The sequence below is a fragment of the Eleutherodactylus coqui genome, chromosome 8 (genome assembly GCF_035609145.1).
Source record: "Eleutherodactylus coqui strain aEleCoq1 chromosome 8, aEleCoq1.hap1, whole genome shotgun sequence".
Taxonomy (NCBI): domain Eukaryota; kingdom Metazoa; phylum Chordata; class Amphibia; order Anura; family Eleutherodactylidae; genus Eleutherodactylus; species Eleutherodactylus coqui.
The window spans coordinates 108,665,828-108,680,371 of record NC_089844.1 but is presented as its reverse complement, the minus strand read 5'-3'; the positions used below and the strand labels follow the sequence as shown (position 1 = coordinate 108,680,371).

Genomic DNA, 14,544 nt, shown 5'->3' with positions numbered 1-14,544 from the left:
CACCACTATCCTCAGGGCTGTGGGGCTGTATTGCTGTGGTGCTATATGGTGCAGGGCTGGGGTCTGCATGGCTGCTGGTGGGGCTGTTTTGCCCCTTACTCACAGTTCTGATGGGTGCCTGCATCGCACCTCGGGTCTCAGTCCCTGGGCTGCTTTCCTCAGCAGGTCTGCGCTGTGTAGGGCTTGTGGAGCTTGTGGTCCCCGTTGTTGATGGTATCACTGGCGGTAGCGGCGCTTCCCTCCGTGCAGGCGGTGTAGCGGAGCTTGGCTGAGCTGCGGCGGGTGCAGGGGATGAAGAGAGAGGCGGCGCGTGCGCTCTGGAAGCCGGCGCCGGCGCCATCTTGGATCTTCTCCCGCCGGCGGGCTGATGAATCGCTCCAGCGTTCCTTTTCTGCTGGTAGGTGCCGCGGTTTTTGTTTCAGGGGTCGTCCTCTTACCCATGCTGCCTGGGTGGATGTTTTTAACCGGGTTCCGGAGATGTAAGGCTGGGGGGGTAGGGTTTTAGCGGGAGCCCAGCTCAGACGCGTCCTACTCGGCCATCTGCAGACCACGCCCCCCTCTTAAGAAGATCTAGCTACAGTAGTTACCTTACTTGTTGCTTTTAGGTGGCAGCTATTGCACAGAGTAAAAAACTGAAAAATAAGCCCAAACTGGAAAAATAAGCCCAAACTGGGAAAAATTCAATGGAAAGATTTAAAGACTCTAGATGTTCTATTGACTGAGTGAATGTTAATTGTATTCTAACAATTAGGTTTGCTGTGAAGTCTATAAAGGCCCATTTAGACGGGACAAGTGTCGGGCAAACGATGTCCGACACTCGTCCCTGCACATACTAGCTCCTGTGTAGCAGCAGCTTGGGAGCTAGTATGTGCGGAGACGAGTGTCGGACATTGTTTGCTCGACATTCGTCCCGTCTAAATGGGCCTTAAGTTGTGACATACATTGTGGCTTCTTGTGTTTGCTTTATATATAAAGGATACTGATTCTACAAATCTTGTCTTAAGCTATTGAACATTCCCAATAGTCCAGGATATCCTAATTTCAACATCAAATTTGTCTGTGGACAATGCTGGAGAAATGGCCAAGTGATTGAATCAGACAAAAACAGGAAATACTGTAGTGCAAAGGCAAGACACACGTAAGTCAATAAGAGTGATGCATCTGTCGTAATTTAGAAGCCTAAAGGCCTTTTTCACAGCTCGATGATCGAGCAAGAACGTTCGAAGTGTGAAGCTGCACCAAATCAGCCGTCAAACGAGTTCATTGCTGATCGCATCTGTTGTGCAGCTGAAAAAAGATGTGTTGTCAACAATGATGAAACTGTATGGAGGACAAACTATTGTTTGTTCTCCATTCGGATTTGGCCTGTGTAAAAACCAGGAAAATGAGCACCAATCTCGTTGATCAGTGCTCATTATTTAGCTTGCATTGAGCCGTATAAAAAGACCCTTCTAGAGAATGCTATGAGAGGATGGACATTAATTGCCTTATGGTTACCTAACCACACAGCATGTATTTATCTTAGATGGACTAAAGATCGCCAAGTTGTTCTTGTTATGTCCAGTGAGCGTAAAAAGTGGATATCTATCCGACCATGTCCCGTGAAGAAGCCAATACCAGTCCAGTTTGAGGTAATTGTAATCTTTAATTGAGCTACGTGTTTTTAATTAATATATTGAAGTGTTTGCTTATTTTGATTGAAGAGACTCTTTCACCATCTTTTTGCACCTCTCACAAGGTAGCGATAGACATGCTAATTACATCTGTGCAGTAGTTTTTGACAAACTTGCCTTTTATCAGCAGCAGCACATGCATGGAGGACTACTTATAGTAGTCCTGGATATTCATGAGCTGCAGGCTGGCCACACCCACCCTACCCCCCAGCCAATGATTGACTGCTGTCTGCTTATTAATGTGCATACAGATTATTGGCTGGATGGTGGGTGTGGCTAGGCTACAGCTCATGAATATGCAGGATTAGTTCTGTGTCTGGCGGCTACTAATTAAATGCAAGTTTATCCAAAACTACTGCACAGATTTACAGAGCAGACATATCATTGTAAACAGTGTGACAGGCACTTCCTTAGGGCTCTTTAGCACAAGCCCTGTTTGAGCGCTCAGATAACCGCGCTCAAACAGTGTGGCTATCTGAACATTAAAGGGGTTGTCCCGCGAAAGCAAGTGGCTCTATACACTTCTGTATGGCCATATTAATGCACTTTGTAATATACATTGTGCATTAATTATGAGCCATACAGAAGTTATTCACTTACCTGTTCCGTTGCTAGCGTCCCCGTTGCCATGGTGCCGTCTAATTTCAGCGTCTAATCTCCAGATTAGACGCGCTTGCGCAGTCCGGTCTTCTCCCTTCTGAATGGGGCCGCTCGTGCCGGAGAGCTGCTCCTCGTAGCTCCGCCCCGTCACGTGTGCCGATTCCAGCCAATCAGGAGGCTGGAATCGGCAATGGAACGCACAGAGCCCACGGTGCACCATGGGAGAAGACCTGCGGTCCACCGTGGGTGAAGATCCCGGCGGCCATCTTAGCAAGGTAAGTAAGAAGTCGCCACAGCGCGGGGATTCGAGTAAGTACTATCTGGTTGTTTTTTTTTTTACCCCTGCATCGGGTTTGTCTCGCGCCAAACAGGGGGCTATTGAAAAAAAAAAAAACGTTTCGGCGCGGGACAACCCCTTTAAATTGCATAAAAGCAAGATTTCCACTCCCCTCCCTCCCCCTTCCTTTGCTGGCCGGCTCCCATAGGAGTCTATGGGAGCTGGTGGCACTGTGCTGTCAAATGATAAGACCTGTTTTATCTTCTGAGGTGAGAAATCTCTTGACGCGTGATTTCCTCGGAGCGTCAAAAAATCGCTCATCTAAAAGAACCTGTAGGAAACCATGGGTTTTTTAGATGCAATTTTTTGACGCACCTAAACGGCGCTAAAACAGCGCTTGTGTGAAAAAGGCCTCATGCTGCTGTCAGTGAGGGATGCAAAACATGGTGACAGCGCCTTTTTAAACTATTTATTGAGATTTTTCTTGGCAGTGAGCATTAGAAGCTGAAATGCAAGATTTGTTACTTTCAATGGATAGTGGTATTACTTCTTGCTGGGCTTCGAGCTTATTCTGTTTTCGAATGAATGCAGAAAGAAAGCTGTAAGGCTGAATGTGTGTTAAGGATATGTTCGCACGTTGCAGAAATGGTACGTTTTTTCTATGGTGGACTTGGTTGCAGTAAATCTGCAGCATTTTACAATACAAGCAATATGCATGGGATTCAAGAGATGCCATCCATAGGCTGTAGACAGATAATGTAAATTGACCTGTGCTACAGATTGTAAATACGCAGCATGTCACTTTTTGCTGTGGATTTTCAGTGCAGATTTCACACTTTCAGATGAGCGGGTGATCTCTGCGGTGAATCTGCAGCGATATACACACCTCTGGGGGCAGATTTTTCAGCTGTGGATTTTCTACGGATATTAACCCTTTGCAATCCAATTTTGGATTCAGGGTTTCCTAGGGGGCTTTCTCTTTCTGCCATTATACAATGGCGTCATCTGCTGGCTAGAGCCAGTACTGCGGTATGGGACATGCTGGAGAGGCCCCCCGACAACAGAGCGGCCAGTAATATACAGTAAGAATACCCTGCCGGACATCTTCCGATATCGGAGCTGTACAGCCTTCAAATCAGAATGTCTTCAGACAGTCAGACAGTGGATTGGAAAGGGTTAAGCAGAAAATCCACAACTAATCTGATGCAGATGAACGTGCCCTAAAAAAAGGAATTAGTAATCTGTCATTAATACTATATATTTTATACAAATCTATATATTTCCTTCCCACAGTTGTGTCATCATATATTGAATGGAAAAAAATGTCAATATATAGGAAATTGTGCCTTTGCTCACAGCCAAGAGGAGAAGGAGATATGGACTTTCATGAAAGATCTAGGCAGTAAGTATATCTTAGCACACCCTGTAATGGTGCTTCACAGCTTATATTCTACTGCAATGTCTATTTTTTTTATTCTTGTGCCAGTGCTCAAGGCTTTCTGTTAAATAGAATCTTTGATAATCTGATATCACAAATATTTTGTCGTACCGTAATGATGTCATGGCTGACCCCATAGTTGTAGTATTCTTTTACTCTCATTTCTTCCTACTGCATCAACCTATAGAAAAGGATGTGGTTGTTGGTAAGTGTAGCCCTCCATAGTAGTCCATCAAACATAGGTTAGCTGTGCTGACAAGGAGAGGAGTAATGCTTCATTTACACTGGACGACTGTCGGCTAAACAAGCGAGCGGGTGACGTCTCCGCTAGTTGTTCGCTCTCGTGCAGAATGTAGACAGGCAGATCATCGCTGAGAGTCGCTCACTTCTTGCTCAGTGCTTCACATTCAGGGGAGGCTTCAGATGCAGCGAGAAGTGAGCGGACCAGCGATGGTTTTTATGCTGGTTGAAACTGAGTCACAAACTAAAAGTAAACAAATAGTGCACAACGGCTTTGCATTTAGACATAAGCGCACATTTGAATGAATTTTGCATGACAATCGTTACGTGTAAATGGCCCTTAAGGCTTGTTTCACACACAGAATTTTTGAGTTTTTAGGGGGGGTTTTTCACAGTATTTTTGGTCTCTTTAAAGTCTACAGTGCAATCTAAAATGCAAGGTGTTTTTTTTGCATTCTTTCAAAATATAGCACACTCTTGGTATGGCGTATGTATTTTTTTTTCCCCTCTCATTTTTTTTACATAGTTTTCTCTATAGTATATTTTAAAGGTTACAACATGTGATTGTAAGAGAAACCAAGTAATCTTGTAGATATGATACCTTTTAATGGCTAACAAAAATACATGATGTTACAGCAAGCTTTCAGGATATTGCCCCCCCCCCCTCTTTCCTCAGGCTAATAAATGCAACTAGTTTGGATGGCACCACTAATTGGCACATTAGATGGCACCACTAGTTTCGTTCATTAGCCTGATGAATGGTTGATAAGAACCTGAAAGCTCGCTTATTACATCATGTATTTTTGTTAGCCATTAAAAGGTCTCATATCTACAAGATTACTTGGTTTCTTTTACTGAGAACAATCACACTTTGCTCTACTGGCTAACACTGTACCAAAGCTTTTTTTCATATTACCAAATGTTACAACCGCACTCACCACCAAAAAAGACATCCAAAAAGATCTGGCATGTGAAGAAGCTATTAAAGGGGTATTTCTATCTCGGTCAATCATGAGATGGAAGTACCTGTCTGTATGCTTCTGTAAGTGGCGTTCAGAATTACAGAAACAGTCGAGCTGGCTGTTCTATGCTGTTTCCGCAACTCCTGCAAAAGTGAACTAGGAGTTAGGGAAGCAGCATAAAACAGCCAGTTCAACTGTTTCTGTAATTCTGGCCACCTCTCGCACAGGCATACAGACAGGTATTTTTATTTTAGCCATGAATTACTGTGATGGGAAAAGCTGCTTGCTTTTAAAGCAGTTCCACCTTGTCTTTTCGTATCTCAGGCTGTCATAGTAAATATATTTCATAGCACATCTAGCAAAAGACCAACTTTTTGGGGGTCTTTCAGATTAGTATTTGCACCACTTTTGCAGTGACAATTTAGGTTTTCTTAATCTAATGATACATGCACAGTTATAACCCTCTATACCACAGATATGTCTGATGAAGCTGGCTATCAAATATTGTGACTGCGTTGGAGTTTGAAACTACTTAAAGGTTTTCTCAGGACCAAGATATTGATGACCTGTCTTCAGGATCGGTGCAGGTCCCATCAGTTGGTCCCTCACTGATCAGACAGTTATTCCCCCTATCCTAGGGATAGGGGAATGTTTTAATATGTGCGCACAACTTAGTCTGATTTGTGAAAAGGCTTTACTGAATGCAACTAATCAAGTCACTGCTTTTATTTCTAATACTATTATAAAAATGAGAGCTGGCAACTGATTGGTTACTATTGATCAAACCTTCAGATTTGGTATTAATGTTCATAAATCAGACTTGTTGTGTGAGGCTATGGATAAATGTGTGAAGAGAATTGTAATAGTATGACTTTTTATGGCCAGTTCAGGATATGGAACAGTTGTATGAGAAGCTGAAAAGCAAGAAGACAACAAAAGGGAATGAGATTGCAAGTCAAGTCAACAAACAAATTCACCTTCCCACCGACTATGCAGAAACTGCTGTAAGTTGTTTTATAGGGGGATATTCATAGTAGTAGTAGTAAAAAATCATATAATGTTTAAAAGGTTATCTGCTTTAGAAACCATATTTTCAAATATCCTATTAAGGAGTTCGGCGTTTCAAGACCGTCATCATTAACCAGAGTAGACAGCAGCTACAAAGAGCCTTTTGTTACTCTGGAGAATCCAACATGGCCATGTTTACAGCAAAGGCACATTGACTTCTTCTGGCACCATGTTATGTTTCATTCCTGTGGTGGTGTGCTGGAATATTGAATACTTATTGCCGTTTGTCCCACAGAGTAGCAGGATGGCCTGATCATTTCTTTATTAAAAGAGTCCTCTGACCGTAAACTTATTTCCACAGCAGACAACCCCTGCAACCACTTCCCACTGTAGCTCTTTTATGTGTTTTCATTTGCGTTTTTTTCCATCCCTGCTTTAAAAAAAAACAAAAAAAAAAACGACATTTTTTTCCAGCAATTATAGTTACATGAGGGGTGAAAATTGGATGTCATGGGAAAAAAAACACAATTTTGCCACTTATGGGGGAGACTTTGCTTTTACTGTATTCCAGGTGCGATATAAATGATATGTTATCTTTATTTTGTGGGTCAGTATGAATGTGTTGATACCAAGTTTATATTTTTTTTATGTTGTACTAGTTAAAAAAATAAAATACTTTTTAAAAATTGCTTTCTGTCACCATTTTTTAACCCACTGAACTTTTTTATTTTTCCATCAGTGGGATGGTGTGATCGCTTGTTTTTTTATGGTACGGTTGGTAGTTTTTATTATCATTTTCCGGTGTATATGACTTTTTCATGGCTTCTTAATATTTTCTTTTCTTAGGGATAGGTTGACCAAAGAAGCCTAATTCTGACATTGTTCTTTTTTTTCCCTGACAAAACTCACTATGCTGGGTAAATAACCCAATATTTTAATTGGACTTGGTAAAACCGAATTTTTTTTAACATTTTTATTTTTTTGATGTGAAGACTGGAAAAGTTTTTTTTTTTACTTTTTAATAATTGAAAACACTTATCTCGTTTTTATTTTTTGGTTGGTTTCTATAGAAGACTTGAACTGGCTAGCACCTGATTGCATGTACAATATACTACAATACTTAAATACTGAAGTACAGTGGTGCCTTGGGTTAAGAGTTTGATTCGTTCCATGCTTCGTTCCACTCATAAGTCAAATCAATTTTCCCCATTGAAATAAATGGAAAAGCCATTAATCCGTTCCGGATCGCAAAGCCCTCCGTCAAAAATCACTGCAGCACTTGCTGGCAGGTCATTGCTCTCAATCGGGCCACCGGCAGCAGTGGCGGTCCCATTGAGAACAAGGCTCTTAACCTAAGTTTTTGCTCTTAAATCAGAGCAAAAATTCAGGAGAGAGCGCCTGCTCTCAAGTCAAAAAGCTTGTAAGCTGAAGCACTCTTAGCCCAAGGTATCACTGTATTCTTAAAAGCATTATATTAAGATCTGTCAAGGAATGTAAGGCAGGGCTTAAGCCTTTCACAAAGCTTAATAGGAGGAAATCTATATCAACGCCTTCGCAAGGCTCCAATGGCAACTCGTCATCTCATCACGAGGGGCCATTTTGGAGACCTAGCGAGCTCTCCCTTCTGTCAAGCCATTTAAATGCCACTGTCAGTATTTATGGCAGCATCTGAATGGTAAAACAGCTGGGACCGGCTTTATCTCCAATCCTATCCAGGTGTCAAAGACAGCCAAGACTTGCCACGTACAGAGTGGGCTTGGCTCTCGAGCGCTCCCTATACAATGATAACTGGCATCTACCACACATGGATGGCGGATGTTGGTAATAAGGGGTTAAGTTACTAATAATTTTCTGTTGGATATGTAATTTTCAAGTTGAGCTGGACTACATATTTCTCACCGTAAACTTTGAAACATATTTCATCTGCAGGTTGATTTTCATTGCTGGCTTTGTGGTAAAAACTGCAATAGTGAGCGTCAGTGGAAGATTCATATCTCATCTGAAAAGCATAAAGAGAAAGTGTTCCACTCTGAAGATGATCAGAACATCTGGCAGCACCGTTTCCCTACTGGCTATTTTGGCATATGTAAAAGGTATTAACACGTTACTCCATCATAGTTTTGACTTTCAAGTTTCAGATTTTCAAAAAGTCCCCAGAAGTTGCAGTATATAGATCCTGACTGCGTTACATAGAGCAGCCGTACGTTTAGGTGGTTTGACTAACATGAGATTTTTCAGCCCAGTAAGAAATGTCATGTTCTGTTTTACAAACTAGAAGTGTAAGATACAATACTTTTAGACCAAACTGCATGTCTACCATGATTGTAGGTTATTTTTAATTAAAACGTATGATGCTTTTTATTAAAGCACATTCTCACATGAAGAAGAATATTTATGCATCTTTCCATACACAGCAATTTGCAGTTGCCATGCACCCTGTGGAAGTAATGTGGCGATGTACAGCACATAGCGGGGTACCGTGTGAGCCAGAATAATCTGCGATGTTAAATACTCTAGTATAGAAAAGACAAAAGTATTATAGATGTGATACCTTTATTAAATAGCCAGAAAAATTATATCTGCGAACTTCCTCTTCAGGCGCGATAACAAATAAAGCACTGAGAGAAAAAGCACAGCATTTAAATAGCATTATGCCAAGATGAAACAGAGTCATAGAACTAACGTTTATGCATAATAATCGTTTTCCAGAGACAGAAAAATTTGGGAATATCAACTGCTAAAAACTTTGCAGACATTAACGCAGGGTCTCAATTTAACACCTTGGTTTATGACTTATTATATGGCCACTTCACACCCATCAACTTGATCTGTAACTTCCTAAGTCCTCACCTCTTCCTCTATCTTCTTAAATACAGACCTCAGACCATGATGCTAACGAGAAGAGCCTAAGAATGAGCTACATACATTAAGTTGTCGTCTCTTAGGCCGACTGCAGACGGGCGGGTCGGATCCGGCGGCGAGGATTCTCGCTGCCGGACCCGACCCGAATGCCTGCAGGGAGGAGCGCGTACTCGCCCGCGGCTCCGGCTTTTTGATGTGCAGACCGCAGAGCCCCGTACAGAAATAGAACATGCCGCGATTTGTTTGTCACGCAAGATTTTGCGTGGCCAAACCGTGGCCGTCTGCATAGGATTGCACTTGTTAACGCAATCCTATGCAGGCTTTCAGCGGCAGAAATCCCGCTGGAAAACCTGCCGTGGAATTTCCGCTCGTGTGCAGGCGCCCTTAGATGGGTTTTCCAGGGAGAATACTATTGATGACCTAACCGCAGGATAGTCATCAATAGTTGATCGGCTGGGGTCCAACGCTCAGACCTCTGTGAAGTGACTGTTGCTTGTAACTGCAGACACGGCTCCCATTGATTTCAATCAAAGCTGCACTTTTAAGCGCCGGACACTTCACAGAGGTCATAGCAGAGACCTCCGTTCCGAACCCTGTGTGTTTACGATGCTGTCAGGATGGGTCATCAATAGTATTCTCCCTGGAAAACCCCTTTAACTATTGATAACCTATTCTCAGAATAGGTCATCAGTAATTAAGTGGCAGGGTCTGCGGTTCAGGTTCCCTGACTATCAGCTGTTCTGTGGGCAGCTGGGAGTATGAACGGAGTACGACAAACAGCTCCATAAACATTGTGTTGGTAATGCGGGCACAGCACCCATTTACCGCAATCCAGGCCACTGCAATGTGTACGGTGCTGCTCCCTGCTTCGCACACGCTGACAGCCTCCAAGAAAACAGCTGACCAGTAGGGGTCCTGAGCCATGGCCCCTCCCCCCCACCGCTCAACTTTTGATGACCCTGTTCTCAGATGGTCCATTCTCTATTTTTATTTCCCCCAAAAGTAGAGATGTGTTCTTGTGTTCTTCCTGGCTTGACATTGGCCCTATGTGGCTCAAAAGCTACGTTTTACTAACGTTCCGGTGTTTAGATTCCGTTACCTCAACAGTTCATTATAAGACACTATTCACTAGTGTTACAACTGAAACTAAACATTGAGAGTATAAAAACAAGCGTTGTGCGCATCTAACATGTTATAAATTAGTACCGCCTTCTAGAACAATCAATTGGGCGTGATAATGTGAGTCACAGTAAACATTTGCTGTACATGGGACTATGTTGCATTTTTTTTTAATAGAGGCTTCAAATTAACCTTTTCCTTCTACGTTTCTTGCAATTAGGTTCTTATCTGGCTCATGTCTGAATGGAGACCAGTGCAGCTTTGCTCATGGAAATGCTGAACTTCTGGAATGGGAAGAGAGAAGCAAAGTTCTACGCCAGAAACTAGAGAAAGCTTGCAAGGATCAGCTCATTAACCCTGATGATAATGACTTTGGAAAATATAATTTTTTGATTAAGGATTTCAATTAAGCATCTGATGACACTGAAAACGAAATACAGTACCATGTGGATGAAACGTTGTAAGAGTTAAAAAGGTCCTGATATTGTTAGAACATCGGGTTGTGCTCCTCTCGATGTTCATATAAAGCAGAACAGTGTTTTACGGATGTACATCCCTGGCGGGAAAGGAACGCGGTTTCAGAGCTAAACATAAGGGCGTAAAGGAGCAATACTGATACGTACTAAAGTCAGCATTGCAGACTGATACATTCTTATAACGGTTGATTTAATACTGAAAACTAAATCTTAAGATTTTACAGGGAAGGGTTGATTTGTGAAAATAAGTTTTACTGATTGGTCCTAATATCGTTTTATTCCAGCTGTGGCTGATTCCTGTCCCTTACATCTAAAACTCGGGAGGATATATTTTTATAGAAGGGAAAAAATGCAGATATAAAAAGAAACAAGTAACATTAATAACCTAAAATTAAAAAAAAATGAATATTTTCTTTAATTTTTGTTTTATCCTCAATATTCTGTCCCTAAGGCAGCCAAATGGTTTAGTCGCCTTGTAGCAGTAGTTTATAAGGTTTGTGTCCAGTCATGCAGCAGTGTTAATGTCACATAGTATCCAGTTGTGTGTTACCTCCTAGATAAAACGCCATGTGGACAAAGTATTACTGTTAGTTCCATTGTTCCTATTTTTAATTTCAGACAATTAGTGACATATCATCTCTAATGTGACGGTGATGCATATTTGGCTTCTTTTTCTGTGAGTTATGTCTTTGTGCATTTTTTTCTCTCACCTCTGTGATCTTATTTAGCTATGAGTGTTTGTGAGATAGCGTAGGCTCTGACGGACACGTAGTGGTCTTGCCGTGGCACGTCAGCTTGCGTATTTTGACCAAAATGTAAAGTAACACCCACATTTATCAGGCTTTTTTTTGCATGCAGTGTGCTATAGATGCTGTGGGATCCCAGGATTCCCTGCCAGTGTGATGCACTGTGGTGATACAGAGCAATTCACTGCTTTGCCAGTAGGGGTTGTATTTCTGTATAGTGTGGCACACTTATCTATGGCTAGAATCCTTGGTATCAGGTCACATGTTTAGACTATGTTGTCTGCAGTCACCGCTCCCCTAATACTGGGTTGAGTTGGGTGGCTGCACATTAGTCTATACATGAACATTTAGCTCCCTAATATTGCAATCTGCCTTTCCGCATGCTATTGGAGGATGTGGTGATTGGGCCTGCTCTGCATTATCAGGCAATGCATATTTGGCTTTTTTTTCTGTGAGTTATATCTTTGAGCATTTTTTCTCTCACCTCTGTGATTTCATACTGAGAGTTGGGTTAAGAGATGTAGGCAATAATTAAAAGGCAACTCCAGCTAAAGCACATTTTTCCATTGCAATCCGCTTGTCTGATTGCCTTTCACAATCTGGACATCTAATATGTATATTGCAGTCACTTCCATGCAGTACAGTTTCCTGTCTGATACTTATCAGACACCATCTTGAGTTTTAGATTTCCCAATGCTTTTTTTCCCTCTATGCTGTGGTAGCAGTCTCATGATGCATCAGCACAGCATTACAAGACCAGCTAGAGGCAGTAACATCTCTACCTGCTGGGAGGCAGTGTGATTATCATTTCCCTCTATATTTTACTATATAAGATAAATATCACAAATATACAGTCAGAACAAACAAACTGTCATATCCTGCTACAAGAACTTGCCAGGTGTACCACAACATCTAAGTCAGGATTAGCCACGTTATGGATTAATTGCCTGCTGGCTATTAGCACTAAGGAAAGTGGGATGAGTGAAAGCTCCACAGGCAAACTCTGTCCATGACGCATAGTCACGCTACTTTGCCTGCTACCATGCTAAAGAGAAGTTTGAGCAAACGCGTGTTTTGCGGCGGGGAAAGAGGCGTGGCCACACATGCACCTACATTGTGGCAGGGGAGGAGCAAGAGAAAAGTTTGAGGACTGTCGAAATGCTGGATGTGATTAAACTGTGATGGGGAGAGACGATGGAGCTTGAATGTGATTATATTGGAACATGAAAGTGTTTTTTTAAGGGTATGTTCCCTCATAGAGCAAAATGTTGTGGAATGTCTGCAACAAGCATTCCACAAAATTATCCGCTACATGGAAACCCATCCTAAATTGTTTTTTTTGTAAAAAAAAAATATAATTCATAGAGGTACCCCAAGGTAAAATCTTTTTCCCAGGGGTTCCCCGAGGATAACAAGGTTGGGAAACTCTGCTCTAATAACAATAAGAACTATGATAAGAGTATCCGTGCCCCCCATGAAGAGCCTGGGTGGTACAGTATATGCAGTTTCATCATGCAGGACATTCTGGTGTTTGAAATACATGTAGTGACTTCTGGAGGTAACAGAAAGACAGTAATTCCCAAGTGGTCACAATGAGACAATAAGATCACAAACATTGTTTTGATACTAGATTACGTTTATACTGGTAAAGTATTTGAATTGGTGAATAATATTAGCAGCTCTCGTTATAAATGATTGACTTTAGGTCTAGGGGTCCTGAAACATGAACTTATTCCGTGATAATTAGTCTGTTTTCAATCATTTACTAATCGGACATCCTCTGTTTGCTGCTGCTAAAATCAGTTGATCTGCCTTAATTTTACCTATTTACTGACCATTCCACTTATGGCGTTTGCCTTTTTTGCATGAAGAATATTTTATTTTTGTGATTTCCTTACATTCTTTCAGTCATTGTGCGTTTTGTTGCTCTGTATTTTTGCACTCCGCTAGTCATTTAAAGAAAAATCTATATGCAATTAACTAACGTCAGCTTTATGATTGTACCATTATCTAGCTAGTTAGGGCGCTCCTTACTGGCTTATGTAATCAAAGTCTGCCATATATTGTACTGAAGTCTATGTAATTTCTCGTCCCTTGGACTTGTTCTCCGTTTCTGTAGACCGCTGTGTTTTTTTATATATCAAATGTTTGCACTTAACAAAGACTCGATATATGGAGGTCTATCCGCTTCATGGGCCAATACAGTATCATTAGACGTCTGGCCAGATAATTCTCTTTACTACACATTGGACAAGGCACGTCTGTATTTTAACCATTATGCTAGTTAGATATAAGCTGACAGAATAATACTTTGATACTACATGTTGACTTGTAGACTCCGTGAAGTTATAAAATATTACAATAGCATTGACAAAATAACAAATTCTACGTAAAAGTGCACACATTGCCTTCTAGGTGACTAATAAATGGCCAAATGTATAAAGAAAACCATTAATTTTTCCATCAAGCCTTAGTATCTGTTCAGTTTTTGCCAAATTGTTAATGCAATGTAAATGCAGTGTTGATGGCGTGCTGCCGTGTTTTAATGTATTTTTATATATTGACCTTTTTAATATACTTATATGTGTGTATTTGATCTATCCGAAATAAACATATATGTATAATATAGTTTTGTGTTTGCTTTGTGGATGGGGCATTTTGTCAGTGTTAGTGTACCTTGACACCACCATGAAGCTAGGGGTTTGACAGGAGAAACGCCCCTGTCACACCTGTAGCTCCCGATTGGATGACTAGTCCAAGGTCCTAGCAGGACACTGTGTTTAGACTGTTGGCTGCCGTGGATGCTTAGGGTTAGGGATATTTCACCTGTTTGCCTTACATTGTGAGTTCTAAATGCTTCCATGTTAAATGTGTAACATGGAAGCATTTATAGTCTAAACACAGTAAGCAGGCTGACATGTAGCAGTGCCGTGGAGCTGCTGCCAGTGGCGCACACGGCTGAGGGGACATTGTGTTCGGCCCTGACTTTTAGGAGCGGCGAGCGCAGGGGACGACAGTGCAGCAGAGTACGCGGGGAAAAGAGAACAAGAAGCCGATTGCTGAACTTCGCTGGCCGCAGAGATGACGAGCTGTAGCGGCGTGGAAGTCAGTTGAGTACACACCAGGAGCAGGGATTATTTTGG

General features: G+C 41.7%; 1 protein-coding gene across 1 annotated transcript in view; it reads left to right on the top strand.

Moving 5' to 3' along the window:
* The window catches only part of ZC3H7A (zinc finger CCCH-type containing 7A), a 52,385-nt gene extending 38,371 nt beyond the window's left edge, over positions 1 to 14,014 (top strand). The window contains exons 18-23 of the mRNA XM_066576191.1: positions 1,005 to 1,138; positions 1,526 to 1,631; positions 3,844 to 3,952; positions 6,076 to 6,194; positions 8,128 to 8,291; positions 10,400 to 14,014. Coding sequence (XP_066432288.1) covers positions 1,005 to 1,138; positions 1,526 to 1,631; positions 3,844 to 3,952; positions 6,076 to 6,194; positions 8,128 to 8,291; positions 10,400 to 10,589 — 822 coding nt within the window. The 3' untranslated portion in view covers positions 10,590 to 14,014. The remainder of the gene's footprint in view (positions 1 to 1,004; positions 1,139 to 1,525; positions 1,632 to 3,843; positions 3,953 to 6,075; positions 6,195 to 8,127; positions 8,292 to 10,399) is intronic.
* The last annotated feature ends 530 nt before the right edge of the window (positions 14,015 to 14,544 follow it).